Raw genomic sequence first — 20,597 nt, 5'->3', positions numbered from 1 at the left:
ATGATGAAGACAACACATCACCCAGTCCCGGAGCGGAGAAAATCCCCGACACAGCCGGGAATGGAATTCGGGCTACTTAGGACGGCAATTCGTCACGCTGACCATTCAGCTATCGGGCCGGACATCACACAATGATAATCTGCTATATTGTTATTGCATATGCAGTAAGTATGTTCATACTGCAGCGCCGGCCAGTTGGTTCAGTACATGGAGTGTTACGTTAGATTCCTCAAGGTGGAGAGTCTGATACATTTACTAGTCACAATCGCGTTTGCTAATTTTAGTCTGAGTACAGAAGTATCTAGCTTCTTAAGCGTTACGCTGCAGTCACAGAAGATCCTGTAGCCGTGAAGTTACTTATAACTAACACAGAAATGGGAATACAGCCACCATTCCACTTAAATATATATCTTGCCTTCAGAGATTGACTGTGTTCTACAACGCACTGCATACCTTTTGGATTTCCTATTTATCGTCAGCATCACTTCCTCTGTCTTTGATAACTCCACCTCGTTAATATAAAACATGAATACCACACATCCTCTTTTTGGTCCATCTCTGCTTCGCTTATCCTTCATTATTACATTCTCCCACATGCAAAGCTCTTACTTTTATTGAACCATACTGAATGAAGAGACACGAACTAAATTTGATCACAGTGTTGCCAATTTTCCATTCATTAATTTACATTTTGTGCTTAAAAAATCTAATAGACAATTTTTTTTACGGGAGTTAATGGAATTAATACTCACCCTGTCACCAAAATTCTGGAAAAGTATCCTGGCGTATTCAACGAAATAGTCCGCTAGGATGGGGTTGGGCCAGCCTCCGATGTACTGCAGAGATTGCGGCAGGTCCCAGTGGTACATCGTCACCTGAACACAAATGTGTGGTTCAGGAGCCAAGTTCAACAGGTCACAGCTGCTCACGGTAGTAACCAAAAACGAGCCAGCATGAAACACTGTAAATGAGTAATTGTTCCTTCTCTAAGCTAATTCCTGCCTTTTGCTAAACTTATTTCTCTCATCCCCTGCCGCAACAGGCTTTTACTTGGCATTTAAGTGTATTTTCAGTACCATATCATATACAGGCGTTATTATTTCATCTTTACAGTCACTATTATTGCTTCATTGCTATGGTTATTAAAGTGGTTAAAATATAACGTTTCCCTTGATTTCCTTAGTCACAACATTCTTTTCTCTTGTTCACCATTTTTCTTCTTTCAGATGCATTTATTCAGCTTGTCACCTACTACAGCACCCAGAGTTCAGAAAATATTTTAGTTAAATGTGACAATGTCATATTGGAGCACTAGATCTATTCTAGACAATATTATTTTATTCACAACAGTCTTGTTCGCTTTTGATTTACAACAGTTTACCGGTTTCAAATACTCGGAACCATAAACTTACAACTTCAGCAGTACGTCGTACAGACAAATCAGTTTAGGCAACTATTCGGTATCTGGTTTTCGTAACAAGTAGCTGGTTCTGGAGATTTTCAGTAAGGGTCAAAACTGGTAGTCTGTTATAAGCCCATTCAATGCGTTCAAGACAGTTATGAATGTAAAAAAAAAGAAGAGTAAAAAATATAACTTCGTAAAATGTATTATTTGCTGTCGTTAAACTGCATTCACGCTCCGTTTTAACTTAATGGGTCTTTTCATATAGATGTAGAGAATGTGGTCAACCGACCATCGTATTTTGACGTTTTTGTGCTTTAACTATTTTTAAATAAAGCAATTTCCTGACGTTTAAACTAATGTGTAGGTTTATTATTATTCATTACGTTGTAGATCACACATTCGGCTTGATGAGGTAACATTTAGATTAGATAAGCCTATTCATTATAATCTTCGTAATCATAATAATTTTGAACAGTTTCCAGCCCCAGGCTGGGTTTGTTTGGAACATAAGCCTCACCATACAGTCTTGTTTTCACACCATCTTTCCCAATTCAGTCTGGCCCAGCCCTCGCCTCTTTTTCCAACACATTCCTCCACATCTTTCAGCTATCTCCCCTTGGTCTTCCTCTTGATCGCTTCATTCCCATCTCCATTTCATGAATCTTCTATCAACTAATTCAAAAACTTTATCTTCATTCTTGCTTTTTTTTCTGTCCCAGTTGTATGTCATACCCTTGCTGCGTAAAGGTAAGAGGCCAGCTTTAGATTTTCTACTGATGAAGAACCGTCATAGATGACACCGATGTTCAAATATCGTAAACGGAAATAGTGTCTTGTGCTCCGAGAGAATGTTAAGACATTCAAAATCTTCTAGTGAATTTAACAAGTGTAATTACTAGTGTTCTTTCCACATATTTTCTCCTGGTATCAACGAAGTCTAATAAGAATAGCGTTCATATTTCTGCGTGAAGCACAGATCACTTAAGGGCAAACTGTAACATCTTATAGTGACTTTGTTTTATCTGCTGAGCTTCTTCTCCATTGAGCAGATAAAGCGCGATGTTTGGGAACAGATTCAATCAGTTGGCCTCGCCGATTCTCAAATTAAGAGATAATGTAACAGTTATCTGGGTAGAGATGAACTCTACCTCTGGGTAACCGTAGAAGCAGTAAATTTTGTACCCCTGGTTTGGTATGTTTGCTTCTGACGTTGCATATGAAATGTTTATGTAATGGGCTCACTTAAAACTACAAATGAGATTTATTCTTATTATACTTTTACTGACGTGACTAGAAGCTCAACCTCCCACGCTAAACATCTCTATCGACAAATAATGTGCGGTATGCGCTTTTAACTGGCCTTGTTAAAGTGGCTCACCATACACTATATTTGAGAAAGATTATGCATTTCAAGGCACATTTCTGGAATGTAAAACAGTGAATCTCACCATTGGTTCGATGCCGTTCTCGAGGAGCAGATTGATGAGGTTGTTATAGTAATCGATGCCAGCTTGGTTGATCACGTCCAGGTCTCCTGTAGGCAAAATCCTCGCCCACGAGACGGAGAAGCGATATGCAGTCGCCTGCAGGAAAATACAAACTTACTGCTGATACTGAAGTCAACTAGCTCTGAAATGCAGGTAAGATAATAAATATTTCCTTAAGGAAGTGATCTACAGAGCAAGATAACCCAATTGATTGGTTACTGATTTGTATTCTTAAGGAAGTGTCTTCATTCACAGAGCTAAATTTTTCTATACGGGTTAAATTTTCATTTTTTGATGATTATTACGTATCAGTAACTAGATTTTCTTCATGTTCTCTGTTTCCTACCATTGTATGAAAACGTTCTTTGGGAGTTAGTGCTATATCTTTGTCATCGTCTGCTACTTTTCACGTCTGCTACATCCTCTATTACAAGATCAGATAATTGAACTAATATTATACCTCATTTCTTTGGTCCTTTTCCGGCTTACCCTCAATCCATGTTATGCCCACTTAAGACAGTTCATTAGAGACGTCCTTTAATTCTTCACTGAGGATAGGAATGCCACTATCGAATCCTATTATTAATATCCTTTCATCTAGATTTTCAATCCCACTGTTGAAACTTGCTTTTACTTACGTCATTACTTCTTTGGTGTACAGCCTGAACAGTAGGAGTGAAAGACTGCATCCCATTCCTACATCCTCCTTAATCCGATCTCATCGTTAGGGGTCTTCCAGTCTTATCGTTCGCTCTCGGTCATATTCCTCTACACGTATAAAACTGACTCGTTCCACATAATGCCGAGAAGTCCCTACCATTATCCACGTAATACGTAAATATCTGTTAGCTAAGCAGCAAAGGACTAAATTGATGAAAAGATGTGGCATTCGTGAATTTAAATTACACTTTCGTAAAACAGGAGACTAAATGTTAAATCGTTTCTGTTTCTATGTCATATTTCTTTTTAAAAATGCAGCAGTAAGCGTGTATCGTATTTGTTCTCTCTGAATACAATCTTAATTGGTGCTCTTCATTGTGTATAAAACACTGAAGAGTGCGAGTCGGCTTCCATCACTGGATGACGTTTCTGAGATACACACTGGAAACATTTCAAATCATATGAGGCAAAGATATATTGGACTTACCCCGATGCCTTTGAGAGCCTCGACGTCCTCAGCATACTTGTGGTACGAGTCGCAGGCTACGTCACCATTATCACCATTGTTCGAGTATTCCGGATGTTCGTGCAGCATATGATCCCAGATGTTTTCGCCTTTACCTGTAACGTAGCGTTGAAGACGACTTGAGAGCCAAGCGGTTTATGCAGATGTCAGAAAAACCGAAATAATCGAAACTCTGGGAAATTATTATATGTTATCTAAAAGTTCGTCAGTATCAATTTTCTCCTTTTCTGCTTCAGTCTGAAAGATTGTGAGACGAAAGAAGGGCTGTCACTAGTCTCTGGGTTAGTCTGATTCTTCTCCCGTCTTCATTATGCAAGATGTATTTCGCAGAAAATTATGTTTCTTGGTTGGTTTTTGGACTTTCATCCTAAGAAAACTAGAAATAATGCGATTCTTAAACAGCGTACAGTGCGCACGTACTTCTGTCGTATTAGCCAACATACAGGGATTACCCTAACTCCACCTATAAAACTCCATTGTCGGTCAGTGGTGTTTGCTGAGCATTTTGTTATAAGAGACGAGGTGTCTCTTGTACCTTGTTTCACAGTAATTACGTTTTGTCGACTTTTTACCGCCATGTATCTTTGTATCTATATTGCATAGGCAATATCTACACAACAGTGAACATCTAGATGGTACGCGCTACGTCCTGTTTGAAAACAAACCTTTTCCTTTCATTCACGGCTCTTGTTCTTTTAAACAGTAATGCTCATTTCACTCTTTGGCCTCAATCTTGAATTAGGTGCTGCTCAGTTTCATCTCGGGTTAGTTTTCCCAGCGGTGTTGTACAATAATTGTATGCATAGTTTCACTGATGAAGAGCTGGGCGATATAGATGTCGTTTATGGGTTCAGTGAACGCAGTGAGAAAGCTGCACAGCGACACTACGCTAAGCTGTTGCTACAACGATGGGAACCATTGTATTTGTGAGTCAGTGTGTGTGTGTGTGTGTGTGTGTGTGTGTGTGTGTGTGTGTGCGTGCGTGTTTGAGGCTAATGCACTTTCAGATGTTCAGTAGTTTCAGGGTCTTTGCCTTCACGTTCTTTAGGTGCTGTATCCATGACAGTACTGAATGAAATACGCTTCCGGGGAAAAATTATTACATCTGGAAAAGTGACGTCGATTCCACCTGCGGGATAGAAGATATGCTAATAATGGATAAAACATTATCGGTTTTCAAGCCGCGTCAATTCCAATAATATTGGAATTGACACGGCTTGAAAACCGAGAAGATTTTATCCAATCGTGCCGCAGAGAAAGACTCCGAGGAAATATACCGATAATGGTTTCAACGTCTTCCGCCAATGGATAGCGTTGTGGCGTAGATACCAGAGCGCCACCTGTGTCTACACTTTAATAGGGAATGTTCACGGCCACAAGGTTGAGTGTGGTGCAAACGAATGAACCAAGCAGTCAACCATGCCACGAAGAAGTTCTTTTGCTTCCTGCCGACAAATGAGCGAGTTTGAAAGGCGTCTAATTGTTGCCTTCCGAGTGATGGGACGATACTTTCTTAGAACTGCTACACTAATTGGACATGCTGAGTCAGTTGTGCAACGATCCTGGTGTCAGGTGTCACGTGAATTCTGACGCCCATAGATGAGGTTCTGACGCAGTACAGACGCCAGCGGAGGTCGTCGCATTGTAAGCACACCAGTGGCTGGTCGTACGACTACCACGGTACTGATAAGAGGGCTTATGAGCCCAGATGTGTCAACAAAAACTGTTGCGAACCAGTTGTTATCAGTGGGACTGCTGGCAGGCACACCTCTAGCCCATGTTCCACTCACACACACAGCACACTGACATACGTGCCTCGACTGGTACCACTTGGGTCAGTTGGGAAGATGGAATGGCCCACCGTGGTCTTCAGCAATGAAAGTAGGTTGTGTCTGCACGCAAGCACCCGTCGTTTCGACGTACGACGTGGACCTGGTAAGTTCAGTCTGTTAGATTCAAATCGTCCAAGACACTCTGGCCCCGCCGCAGCCCTCATGGTCTGGGGAACAATAATATACAACTCTCGTTCACCTTTGGTGTTTATGGAGGGGACTGGTGGTCTTCAATCGGTATGTGCCGAATGTTGGTAGACCCGGTATACCCGTTCTTTTTCCATTCTTACAACAGGAACGTGATGTGTAGTTTCAACAGAATAACGCTTTCCCCCCACACTGCCCATGAAACTCAACGTGCTCTCCAAAACATGTTGCAACTTCCCTGGCCAGCACGATCAAGCGGGTGTGGGATATGATGGGACGAGATGTGATTTGGGTGAGTCGTCAATCAGCGTCTCTTACAGAACAACGTGAATAGGTCGAGCAGGAGTGACATAACGTATCCCAGGGCAGTATTCGTCATCTATACGATCGTATTGATGACAGAGCTATAGCTTGCATTGCCGCCCGTGGAGGCTACACCACGCACTAATATGGGTGTTTTAGCATGGGTCGACACCTGGATCTCAGAACTGCTTGTGCAATTGGTCTGTAAAAGTAATCATTTCATCTATTCCATACGCACTAACAATAGCTCCTGACTGAACTGGAAATCTTTAAATAGATGCACATTTTTTTTCCGGCAGTGCATAAGGATCAGGAACCACGTAGACTGTTTAACATGTAGAAAGGTGTATCTCATTTACAAGTTACGAAAATTAAAAAAAAAAATAGGACGAGAACGTTTAAAGTCATTCATCTGAAGAAAATTTAAAACTTTTCTCGGCAGCTCATTTCTCCAACCTCTGAAACATAAATTTTATCTGACGAATATCTGTATGCAGATTTAGGACAGGCACAAAAAATGCAAAATCATCCATAAGTATGGAGCATTCCAAGGCCCTCCATACAGTGGAAATACTGGTAGCAGCTATGGCACAGAATGTAGCACTTAAAACCTCTGCCGAATAATATCATTCTCGTGCTGAGAACTATCAGATAGTGCATCACCACCCCAGTATTTATGAAAGCATTCTGACGTAAAGGGCAGAAATAATATGAGCGGGTATCCACGGAAGCCACACTGATGAAATATTTGTAGACCATTATGCCTCCAAGCAATATCCGTTTTTCTTGGTTGCAAGCAAGACTCCTATGCGGTTGTTGTACCTGACTGCCTAAGGCACTGGAAGATATTTTGCAAAAAATATCCCTGTATAATGCTGTCAAAGTAGGAAACCAAGCTACATAGTCATCCGCAGCTGTCAGACTGCCGACAGTTAAACGACACCTGCTGAGCCCATACTGAGAGGAGCTCAACATCTGAATAGTCACTAATGTCCAGATCAGACGACGGTTAAGAATTCGGTGCAAGATCTTTCCTTCGGTAAAATGACACTTCTGCAACTGTTGGGGCAGGTGTGGTCCTTTTCTGGTTTGAGAAGAGTACTCAAAATGGCCGTCTTCCACAAGTTGATGCATTGTCATCCATAGAATTAAAACACCGTAGGAAAACTTTCTTTGATTACGTTTGAGAGCATTGCAGCATGCTGCTCATGATTCGGTCATGATCGGGCGCAGTACCGTCAGGTGGAGTTATCTGTCTTAGAATTTGAGGGTCAGAAGTCCAATTCACTCCTCTCGTTGATCACACTGTCGCATCTGAATGCAGGATGCTGGCAGTCAATGACAGTGGTGACCGCAGAATTACCTGAATTTATCCTGGAGATCTCTCTGGGTGTTGTTTGGAGACTATCCTGCTTCAGCACTGGTGCTGTAGACAAATAACTGCTTTCACAGGAAATCCTCCTCATGGATTCCTCTTCTTTTTTAATGTAAGTAGTGGGAGTAATAGATTTCAGTAACACTTTCCATGACTTTTCTTGTTGACTTTGACTCTTCCACTATTGATCAGTACTTTAGATGCTAGAAGGCTGCCTCGGGAACACTTCACATTTTCATTATCCCCCATAATTAAAAAGAGATCTCCATGCTCTGACAGTTCACTACCTATTTATTTTTCTCCATATTTGAAACTACCCTTTTGTTTGTGCTATGAACGTTTGTGGCATTGCCAATTGTTGCTTGTTTACTGGGACGCGTCTGTCGAGCTGCTGGAACTTCTGCAAGGGGGGCAACCATGGTCATTTCTGAGTTTATGGACAGAGCTAGATGTTTCGTGGCAATAGTGACTTGGCAACTGCACTTACAAAAGCAGGTGTCAGCATGGCACCATGTACCTGTGTTTCTCTAGTGCCATTGACTTCCTGAATATTGGCTTTTCGAGAGCCAAAGCGACCTGAGTAGTGAAAGTAGGAGCAAGCATAGCTCTATTTACATATTTGGTTTCAACATAAGTAATACAGTAATTTATGAGAACATTTCACTTGGTGCACAGCAGGTTTTTTTATTAGTTAAAAATGAACACACCCGCACTAGCGGCTGTGACTGTTCATGTTCATTCTGAAGACAATCCTGCTTCTTTTCATTTTGACTTCTGTATCTTCTTTCCTGCGAATCATGCGTCACGATCTCTATTCCACACAAGGTGATCTTCAGGGCAATTAACAAACCTGGAAGGAGACGAAAGTCGGCTCCAGAGTAGGCACCATTCCCATATTTGCCGCAAATGGCTTTTCACTTACATGCTAATGAGGTATGTCTAAAGTGGCATTTAAAACGCAGCACGGTTTGGTATAAAACGTTTCATTCTTAAACTATTACAATACTTCCATAATGTGTTGGGAGTGTATTGCTGCTGAAAGTAAAAGTTGGGGTATACCACCATTCCTTCATGTTTTCTACGCCTATCGCACCTTACTGCACCCACTCATCTTTCAGACGTATACGTCTTTTTAATCTTTATAACATCACATGCCAACTACCTCTGCAGATGACGAAGAAATTGAAGAAATGTATGATGAAATATAAGAAATTATTCAGATAGTGAAGCGTGACGAAAATTTAATAGTCATGGGTGACTGGAATTCGGTAGTAGGAAAAGGGAGAGAAGGAAACGTAGTAGGTGAATATGGATTGGGGCTAAGAAACGAAAGAGGAAGCCGTCTGGTAGAATTTTGCACAGAGCACAACTTAATCATAGCTAACACTTGGTTCAAGAATCATAAAAGAAGGCTGTATACATGGAAGAAGCCTGGAGATACTGACAGGTTTCAGATAGATTATCTAATGGTAAGACCGAGATTTAGGAACCAGGTTTTAAATTGTAAGACATTTACAGGGGCAGATGTGAACTCTGACCACAATATATTGGTTATGACCTGTCGATTAAAACTGAACAAACTGCAGAAAGGTGGGAATTTAAGGAGATGGGACCTGGATAAACTGAAAGAACCATAGGTTGTACAGAGTTTCAGGGAGAGCATAAGGGAAGAATTGACAGGAATGGGGGAAAGCAATACAGTACAAGAAGAATGGGTAGCTCTGAGGGATGAAGTAGTGAAGGCAGCAGAGGATCAAGTCGGTAAAAAGACGAGGGCTAGAAGAAATCCTTTGGTAACAGAAGATATATTGAATTTAATTGATGAAAGGAGAAAATATAAAAATGCAGTAAATGTAGCAGGCAAAAAGGAATACAAACATCTCAAAAATGAGATCGACAGGAAGGGCAAAATGGTTAGTCAGGGATGGCCAGAGGACAAATGTAAGGATGTAGAGGCTTATCTCAAGAGGGGAAGATAGATACTGCCTACAGGAAGATTAAAGAGACCTTTGGAGATAAGAGAACCACTTGCATGAACATCAAGAGCTCAGATGGAAACCCAGTTCTAAGCAAAGAAGGGAAAGCAGAAAGGTGGAAGGAGTGTATAGAAGGTCTATACAAGGGTGATGTACTTGAGAACAATTTTATGGAAATGGAAGAGGATGTAGATGAAGATGAAATGGGAGATATGATACTGCGTGAAGAGTTTGACAGAGCACTGAAAGACCTGAGCCGAAATAAGGCCCCCGGAGTAGACAACATTCCATTGGAACTACTGACGGGCTTGAGAGAGCCAGTCCTGACAAAACTCTACCATCTGGTGAGCAAGATGTGTGAAACAGGCGAGTTCCCCTTAGACTTCTAGAAGAATATAATAATTCCAATCCCAAAGAAATCAGGTGTTGACAGATGTGAAAATTACCGAACTATCAGTTTAATAAGTCACAGCTGCAAAATACTAACGCGAATTCTTTACAGAAGAATGGAAAAACTAGCAGAAGCCGACCTCGGGGAAGATCAGTTTGGATTCCGTAGAAATGTTGGAACACGTGAGGCAATACTGACCTTACGACTCATCTTAGAGGCTAGATTAAGGAAGGGCAAATCTACGTTTCTAGCATTTGTAGACTTTGAGAAAGCTTTTGACGGTGTTGACTGGAATACTCTCTTTCAAATTCTCAAGGTGGCACGGGTAAAATACAAGGAGCGAACGGCTAGTTACAATTTGTACAGAAACCAGATGGCAGTTATAAGAATCGAGAGGCATGAAAGGGAAGCAGTGGTTGGGAAGGGAGTCAGACAGGGCTGTAGCCTATCCCCTATGTTACTCAATCTGTATATTGAACAAGCAGTGAAGGAAACAAAAGAAAAATTCGGTGTAGGTATTAAAATCCATGGAGAAGAAATAAAAAGTTTCAGGTTCGCCGATGACATTGTAATTCTGTCTGAGACGGCAAAGGACTTGGAAGAGCAGTGAACGGAATGGATAGTGTCTTGAAAGGAGGATATAAGATGAACATCAACAAAAGCAAAACGAGGATGATGGAAGGTAGTCAAATTAAGTCGGGTGATGCTGAGGGAATTAGATTAGGAAATGAGACACTTAAAGTAGTATAGGAGTTTTGCTATTTGGAGAGCAAAAAAACTGATGATGGCCGAAGTATGGAGGATATAAAATGTAGACTGGCAATGGAAAGGAAAGCGCTTCTGAGGAAGAGAAATTTTTTAACATCGAGTATAGATTTAAGTGTCAGGAAGTCATTTCTGAAAGTATTTGTATGGAGTGTAGCCATGTATGGAAGTGAAACATGGACGATAAATAGTTTGGACAAGAAGAGTATAGAAGATTGGGAAATATGGTGCTATAGAAGAATGCTGAAGATTAGATGGGTAGATCACATAACTAATGAGGAAATACTGAATAGGACTGGGGAAAAGAGAAGTTTGTGGCACAACTTGACTAGAAGAAGGGATCGGTTCGTAGGACGTGTTCTGAGGCATCAAGGGATCACCAGTTTAGTATTGGAAGGCAGCGTGGAGTGTAAAAATCGTAGAGGGAGACCAAGAGATGAATACACTAAGCAGATTCAGAAGGATGTAGGTTGCGGTAGGTACTGGGAGATGAAGAGGCTTGCACAGGATAGAGTGGCATGGAGAGCTGCATCAAACCAGTCTCAGGACTGAGGACTACAACAACAACAACAACAACATCGCTGCATTATATCGCAATATCATTGCAGTTCGGGGTGTTGCGCAGCTCTGTATCGATGACATAATCATCCAAGCCAGGGTCGGACACGGCATGTAAAGCTTCACGCGTGCGCAATAGCATGCTCCCTTGCCGTCTGAGGCTCAGTCTGTCTCGGCACTATTCGGTACGTCTCGGCTTTACTCGGTCCTCCTCGGTGTAATGTGATATTTCATTTAGCAGTGCAACGCGATACTTTCTTCCAGCATTTTGAGTGGCATATTTTAGTCGGCACGATTTGCTTCAGTTCGGCAAAATCGTGGGTAATCGCTGTTTATCCTTTGCTGTATGTTCGTGGTATAAAGAAACTTCACAGGTGCAGCGGCCGTTTGCGCAAAAGAGGAGGGGTACCGATCTATCGTCTGAATCCTTCAAAAATTAATGGGAATCATGGAGGACAATGATGAGAACTCTTAGCATTTATTATACAGTGCTTGATCAACGAGTACCGTAAATTTGCTCTGAAACGGCGTTACACCACGCAAAAAGGATTTAAAGATTTAGGAGACCATGATAGAAGTAAAATTTATAATTATCGACAGACGATTTGTACGGGATTCTGTGCACCGAGATGTATTTTGTGATAATTATTCAGGCATGGAACACGTAATAGAATTTTTTGATGCAAATAGTAAATTTTTCAGAAGTCTGAGGAATTATAACATTCTCAGCTGCAACAGATTTTGACGGAAATGAGGGAAGCGGATGATGACGTTATTTATTACTACATGTTGTTGCTGTGGTCTTCAGTCCTGAGACTGGTTTGATGCAGCTCTCCATGCTACTCTATCCTGAGCAAGCTTCTTCATCTCCCAGTACCTACTGCAACCTACATCCTCTACGATCTTTACCCTCCACACTGCCCTGCAATACTAAATTGGTGATCCCTTGATGCCTCAACACATGTCCTACCAACCGATCGCTTCTTCTAGTCAAGTTGTGCCACAAACTTCTCCCCAATCCTATTCAATACTTCCTCATTAGTTATGTGATCTACCCATCTAATCTTCACCATTCTTCTGTAGCACCATATTTCAAAAGCTTCTATTCTCTTCTTGTCCAAACTATTTATTGTCCATGTTTCACTCCATACAAATACTTTCAGAAATGACTTCCTGACACTTAAATCTATACTCAATGTTAACAAATTTCTCTTCTTCAGAAACGCTTTCCGTGCCATTACCAGTCTACATTTTATATTCTCTCTACTTCGAAAATCATCAGTTATTTTGCTCCCCAAATAGCAAAATTCCTTTACTACTTTAAGTGTCTCATTTCCTAATCTAATTCCCTCAGCATCACCCGACTTAATTCGACTACATTCCATATCTCCATAATGGAATGTATTACTGCATACTACGTGGGTTAAGTTAAAGAACTTGCCTGTAACGAGTTTTCGATATAAAGCCTTCTATTGATGAATTTCTGAAGGAAAAGGAAAGAAAGCACGAAAATTAGAAGATCCATAATGAATTGTGAACCTTTGCATTTTAAATAGAATTGACAGCAGGCTGCCCCAATTACAAGATGAGAAACAACTTATTTCTGATTTCATGGCGAATGCGGATGCACTTAAGGGGCTCCGGAACGCGCTATACTTGCAATGTTAAAATAACGCTTATAAATTACATCTTTCCTCACAAAGTATTTGAGGTAGGAAGTTGAACTTTTTACAGATTATTTATTGGAATATGGGCTACAACTTAACACAGGGATTTTACAAAATATTAGTTCAGTTATTAAAGATGATTTTTTTCAATTGTAATGAAAATTCACAACATTTTTTTGCAATTTTTTATTTATATATTCAAAAATATACAGTTTTTTGGAGAAAGGCTGTGTTAAATTATGCAGAAGGTACTGTGTAACATTTACTGAAAGTTTGAAACAAATATGTTTGGAAGATCCTTAGAAAACATGTAATTAGTATGAGAAAATAAAAGTTTTGGGAATCGAGCGACAAAGATTGGATTAACTTTTTAGTGCATTCCAGGTCAATAGGATGGATTATCTTCATCCTCTGCAAACTCCTCCTCCAGCTTCCTCTTGTTCCTCCTCCTGTTTACTCTTGCTTGTATTTCTAGACTCTTTACAGCCCTGTCTGCAGCGCGAAGGCGTTCCTTGTCTAAAGCAAGCATCGCTCGTTGTTGTGTTCGTAGATTTTGCTACCATTTTCTTCAGTTGCAGTTACTGCAACACTGTTCCAAAAGGTGGTCATGTATGAACACTTATCACATTTCAGTTGTATTTCACTAGCAAGTCCTACGTGCTTTATTATGGAGAGTTCCAGACCAACTTCACTACAATGAATACATCTTACACAGTTTGAAAAAATTCCTTTGAGAACCGATATATCAAATATTTCATTCACATCCGATTCGCCCATAAAACATTCATAGTTTTCACTCATTGAACCAAGCTTCTTCTGTGAAGTATTTTCTTTCCCACTTTGACTGCTATGGTCAGGTGTACTTGAGAGGTTAGGTTCACTTACTTGGTTATCGTCTTTATTGTTTACAGTAACAACACATACCTTTGGCTTTCCAACATTTCTCCTTTTCTTAAAAGCCTTCAGAGGATTTCTAATAACTTTACTTTTACTCATTATTATACTCCAACAAAACAGAGACTCAAGAAACAGAATTAATTCCGAATATTTTCGAGATAACGACAGAGTAAATAAACAAGAAACAATCGACAATCACACCAGCGATATATATTGAACCATCACAGGTTAGCCACAACACATACTTTATCTCACATCACTAAAATGTACCTGATGAACACGGACGTTAATAATAACACCATTTGACAGCAGTTTAACAACGCCACAGTGGGTCACGCCCATGTAGAACACATTTCAAAAAAAATTTAAAAATAGTTGTAGTCTTCGGAATTGAATAAATTATATATCTATTAAAAGGTAATAGTCTGCAGATTCAGAAAACGCAAAAAAATAAAAATTGAACTTTTCATGATTTTGAGCCTTTCCGGAGCACCTTAAGAAGAAAATCGTATTGTAGAAGGGAGAACTTCTCACAAGGAACACCGTCCATTTCCCTAAGTATCTGGTTACGAAAATAAATATGTCACGATTACATGGTAATCTTAGTGAGGAATATCTGCGAAATAGAGTCTGTCCAAATGCCGACAGTTTGTGCCAGATATGAATTTTCTTAAGTTTTCAGCTCACCAAAGATAATTAAATAATAAGAAAAACTTGTTGGTTTGAAGTATGAAACTAAGTTACATACCGCAAGCGGCGCTTTCGGTGCTCCCTGGCCCTACCCCTCCTTGCCACTCAGACACTGTGGCTTGATAGAGGAGGAAGTCTGCACTCAGAGAGTTGGGCAAGTGTGCACGGGTGCCACACACACAAGCTGATTTTTTGGCCGTCTCAGATCTGGGCGTTAAGCTGCTTAGAGTTTTCTTGCTTCTTCTGCGCTAGATGTTTCAACGAACAGAGTCTTGTTTCTCAACCTATTTATAGATTGCGAAGTTTCTACATTGACCCGTTTAATAATTTAAGATGAAACTTTTTCAAAATTGCCCAGTCTTCTTTTAACGACTTAGAAGATATTCCTACGACCATGTAGGGAACTAAAGGTCCATCCATACAGGGTGCCACTTGCCATTGTAACCGCTGGGCTATGATAGCTGCCAAAGAGTTTGCTCTTTCGCCCTGACTACCACTCTACCCATCAGCACATAGGACACTTAGAGTTCAAAGTCTCTCTCGAGTTCAAGTTCTCTAAGATACGCAACGTTTCACCGTATAGCCGCACTGTGATTGCTGAAGCGTGCCCAGATCTTACGGATACGCAGCACTGGCGACGCCAAACAGCTCCCAGCTCAGGAAACCCAGATCACCAAACCTGTACTCAGCAAACAGATACGGAGCTGCTCCCCATTGGGTACGACCCGGGAGACGAGTGTGGTTTATTGAGTGCCACGGACGCCGTGAGCAATATCCCAGTCACCACCAAGATCACAGTACTTTCGCACTACTTTGTGTTTCATGTTTTAAATTTTGTAAGTTGCATATTACAGCCTTATTATTATTGTGAAGATATTTTCACAGAATCAAACGTAAAGGGGATCCTATCTAATAAACCATAACTACATCATAACTCTGCAATGAATTAGTGGAGTCCGCACGTCCCTTTACCAAACTATAAGGATAAGTTCCCGGTCCTACCTTCCAAATTAAGTCGAGGAAGCCTGGGTTCACCTCCAGCTCCTCCTTTGACCTATAATACTAATTATTTGACAGCAAAGATTGTAGACTCGATATTGGAAAAATTCGAGAGAAATGCGGTGCTACAAGTGGAACACTGTAATTCAGTGGCGTATCTTCGGGGTCGACTGAAGATCAATGGGCGGTTTTCTGAAATGATATGTAAGATGTGATGAAAGTCAAGATGAAAATCAAAAAAGAATTATCAATTCTATGAAAGCGGTCATGGGGTAAGTGAACAAAACAAATTTTCCGTTATGGGCGGTGTTTCTATGGACAACTCACGACGCGCCGCTTGTCGCTCACACCTTCGCAGAAGATACTTGTGAACGCCACCTCGAGCCTCGCTCCCTTCCTCCCAGCTCGCCGTTGCCCCGTGTGTGGCGCTGATTTTCAAAAGATAATACATGTACCTTTTTCTCAGGAACTACTCGCGAGATTTATACAAAGTTTTCTCTGTTTACTCTCTTACAGTCAGCTTCCTTCATGAGGTTTTTTGGATATTCGAACAGGAGCATTTTAATATATTTTTAAATACAATATAAAATACAATATAAAATTCAAGCAAAATTCTACTCATTTTGTCCCATAGCTCAGCTTACACTTACAAATTTAAAACTTACTCTTAGGACTACATTACAGAAATAAATGTACGAAATTTTGTAACTCTAGCCTCCATAGTCTCGGAGTAAAAGGGACATAAACTTCAAAAATTATAATTTTGAGGAAATGCAATTTAAATTTCAACCTAGCTGTTCAGATTTCTATTCAGAGTCCTCTGTCTCATTGGACCGCTCTCCTGATTTCTCCTTTCTGCCTTCACTCCTTTACCAGGTTTTAAAACTGACTTTTCAGTTGCAGATTCACTGTAAATCTCATTTTTCTTAAAATGTCTTGGGCGAAATTTTCTATCTAAAAGCATATTCTCGTACGTTCCCATTATAAAACACAAGAACTTCATCGTAAGTTGTAATTCTGTCAACTGTAGCACATAATAATGTGGGTTTATCGCTTCCATAAGAGCGAATTACGAGACTCTTTTGCGTTGTAGATCTTGCATTAACATACTATTTTTAGAAGTTAATGATTGTTCGGAATCCTGCTAGTGGGCTTGACATCACGCAAGATACAATTTGGAAGCCTTCCTCTATGAATGTGGCGGCTATTATAGCTGTGATGCTGTTTATATCCACACCAGCTAATTTTAGAAATTTGTGGTAAGGACTGTGGGACCAAACTGCTGAGGTCATCGGTCCCTAAGCTTACACACTACTTAATCTAACTTAAACTAACTTGCGCTAAGGACGACACACACATCCATGCCCGAGGGAGGACTCCAACCTCCGACGGGAGGAGCCGCGCGAACCGTGACAAGACGCCCGAGACCGTACGGCTACCCCGCGTGGCACACCAGCTAATGTGGCACAGGTGTTGGATGGGGTGTTCACTTGCTGACACCATGCGCAAATATGTGGATAGTACTGCACTTTTCTTGTCAGTTGCACTGGATAATTTCTGTCTCATATCCTTACCATAATACACTTGAAAACTCTGCATTGTCTTCTTTAAGAATCTGTTGTGTCCACCAGTGCCCTTTCCATCTTCTAACATTTTGCCCTTGTCCGCAGCTCGTGGTCGTGCGGTAGCGTTCTCGCTTCCCGCGCCCGGGTTCCCGGGTTCGATTCCCGACAGCGTCAGGGATTTCCTCTGCCTCGTGATGACTGGGTGTTGTGTGATGTCCTTAGGTTAGTTAGGTTTAAGTAGTTCTAAGTTCTAGGGGACTGATGACCATAGATGTTAAGTCCCATAGTGCTCAGAGCCATTTGAACCATTTTGCCCTTCATATCACTGACAAGTTTTCCTCAGTCTTGAGCCCATTCTCTTCGGGATGTATCCTATGCATTCAGGTTTCTCAGTTGCAAGTTTTCTTGAAAGTAATCCACGAAATTGTTGTTAAAAGAGCTAGTACTGAAATTTTGGTTCCAAAATTGAGCGTGGCTGGGAGTTCGCATTACACATTTAATTCAGGCACTCCGGAAGCGATTTCATCACTGGAACTGTGGGTACGTATTGTACATAAGTTCTACTAACAAGTACAAAATGAACTGAAAACTGACATTTTCGGTCAATTATTTCATGGACGTCCGCCTTAAGATGACGCACACCGAGGCTCTCCTCCCAAGAGATCGGAAGACTAGCAGTGAGAATAGAAGTACACAGCACGACACTACTACTATTGTAACAGGTAGCGTAAACGTTATCTCCGTCAGTAGGCTCTGGGGCGCCCATCAGTAACATCCGACCACCATGTCGTCCTCGGCAACTGTCGTCATCAGATGCGATATGGAGGCACTTGGGATCGGTACAACGCTCTCCTGGTTATGACCTCGAACGGCTATTACTTGGTCAAGCAGCTCCTCAAGTGGCATCATGAGGCTTAGGGGACCCCGTACCAGTCGTCCCGCCCAAGAAAAGTCCCTGGCACTAGAGGGAATCGAAACTGGTTCCTTCGCATGGCAGTCGTCCGCGCTGATAGCTATGGAGGCCGACTGTAACAACTAGAAATTAGTGGCATATTGTAACAGCTAACAAGTGACTGAATGAGAGACAGTGTGGGACAATGAATCAGTGACCAAAATATATGTATTTAACTCTTTATCCTGTAAATAGTGTGAATAAATGTGATATTTTATTCGTATATTAATGTTTTCAGTGTACTACTCCGCCTCATACAGATATGGTGACATCACACTCCATATAAAAGATTTTTATCCCTCCCATATCTCTTTAAGCTCTAAGCGGCCACAATATTTAAACTATATCTGACTGAAAGAACGAAGGCTATACTCGTACGCTCAAGCGCCGTCTACATTCGTCTCGGAGATAACGTTCGAATACAGTAAAAAAAGAAAGCCGTAGAAAATTGGCCATCACTATTTTCTTTGTTTCAGAAGATTAGAACTCAAGCGCGTTAGGGTGAACACAGGAAACTGGTATTATGGCGACCACACAGGGATAAGAACACCTAGATTTCAGTATCTCAATGTGGCCGTCTCGCACAATGCAGTGACTAGAACCAAATAATTGAATGTATTATACCAATAAGCAGAGAAACATCTTCTATAGAATAACAGCACTTTTTTTAACAGGAATTGGATCGGGAATAAATGGAACTTTTACAAAGAATGATTAAAGTTAATACTTGTCAGTATAGTAAAGTTTTGGATTTCATAACACAATGCTACTAAATATCAAGAATAAAATTAATAACCGTCTTTTTATATCACGTATGCAAAACTGCGGTCTAGAATATTTAGCAAAACTGTCGTAAAATCAGAGATTGAACTCTAAAATTGGTCTATGATATTATAATACCATTAGGAACCTTTTGGCACACATATATGTAGGGACAGTAAAACATTGAGATACGTCTCGTTAGATAAGTTCACATTACAGTTGATTCGAGAAGTAGAAAGCTTACGTAATTTCATATCAGCTGTGCGCACTCACCATCCTCGTTCCAGGCCCCTTCTATCTGATAGGCGGCGGTGGCAGCTCCTAGCAGGAAACCTTCCGGGAACTGGTTGAGGGAGCTGTTAGACGCAGCTCTGGTGAGGTGGAGTACAGCCAACGTGGACAGCAAAATTGTTAGACCCCTCGCCATCGTCTGTTGTATGGTCACTGGCAGTCTGGACTCGTGTCCGTCGCAGCACTACTGTCTGAATATAAAGCCTCTCATGATATAATGACCGGGAAAAAGCCGTCATCAAAGTACTTGTTGATCATATCTGTAAAAATTTTTGAGGAGGTATTTCATCATAAACATTATAATCATCTACATGACTATCAATAGAGCTATACGTTGATATCCGAGATTGACATTATTTGATAAGGAACCTCGTAAAGCTCATTACTGTTAAGTGTTGCTTCTGTTCGCTATTATTCAAGTACTTCCATCAGCCAAACAAGTAACAGACCGTACTACACTGGCCTTGTTCCGTTAACAATTACAAGTATTTAGAAATACGAATATACACAACTGATGTATAGAGTAATTGATTAAAGGCCTCGGTCCTTTACAGGGCGCTACCTGGTCGTTTCCCAGTTTATGGCTGATTATTCTATACCTAACTTGTTATATTATCATAATGTACCATTACTTTACGCCGTATCTTTCTGGTGTACTAAGCTTATACTCGTGGAAAGAACAGATTCCCTTGAATGGAACAACTTTTAATCAAGTGCAACAGACACACTGGGATCCTACCTCTCTCTTCCTAGTTCACCCAAAAATCTCTTCAAGATGCCAGCTTACTTTGTTCACATCTTCATAGTCTTCGGACATGCCCGAAAGAACAGATACCATCTTCATATATAGGGGAAGGCGAGGCAAGCCGGGAGGTGGGGTAAGACTGGGAAGGGCTGTAAGCTACAGTTAGAGTGCTGCGATCTGTGGATAGCTACGGCAATGTCATCAGTACACAGATCCCAGTGTGTCGACGTTGTTGAACCTTAGTTTCGCGGCGGTTTCTGTGAGCTTTGCAAAGTACGTACAATTGTTGTACTGATTTGCAATGTTTTACACCTTTCGAGGTCCTAAAACATGTGTTTCGTGAACATTTGTCCAGACTGTATAAATAGCACTGAATAGTACGTCTTATTAACAGTAAACTGCTGAGTCAGTAGTCAATGTTCACTAAATAGTGTTCATGTAGGCGTAACATAACCTGACAGCATGGTAGGGGGCAAGACAGAGTGGGGTAAGATGGGTTGCTTCCCCGTCTTGCCCCTACTATTTGTCCAACCATTACATTCTTATCGTCTCATGTGTTTAGCCCGCTGCGGGTTTTGAACACGTACATTATACGTTGAATACA

General features: G+C 40.9%; 1 protein-coding gene across 1 annotated transcript in view; it reads right to left on the bottom strand.

Moving 5' to 3' along the window:
* The window catches only part of LOC124805754 (myrosinase 1-like), a 59,918-nt gene extending 40,534 nt beyond the window's left edge, over positions 1-19,384 (bottom strand). Inside the window, exons 1-4 of the mRNA XM_047266322.1 lie at positions 19,231-19,384; positions 4,040-4,173; positions 2,854-2,988; positions 753-875 (exon numbers count right to left, since the gene is read on the bottom strand). Of these exons, the coding sequence (XP_047122278.1) occupies positions 753-875; positions 2,854-2,988; positions 4,040-4,173; positions 19,231-19,384 (546 nt within the window). The remainder of the gene's footprint in view (positions 1-752; positions 876-2,853; positions 2,989-4,039; positions 4,174-19,230) is intronic.
* Positions 19,385-20,597: the final 1,213 nt, after the last annotated feature.

Source organism: Schistocerca piceifrons, chromosome 7 (genome assembly GCF_021461385.2).
Source record: "Schistocerca piceifrons isolate TAMUIC-IGC-003096 chromosome 7, iqSchPice1.1, whole genome shotgun sequence".
Taxonomy (NCBI): domain Eukaryota; kingdom Metazoa; phylum Arthropoda; class Insecta; order Orthoptera; family Acrididae; genus Schistocerca; species Schistocerca piceifrons.
The sequence above is the reverse complement of the archived record's forward strand: the minus strand, read 5'-3'. Positions and strand labels throughout refer to the sequence as shown.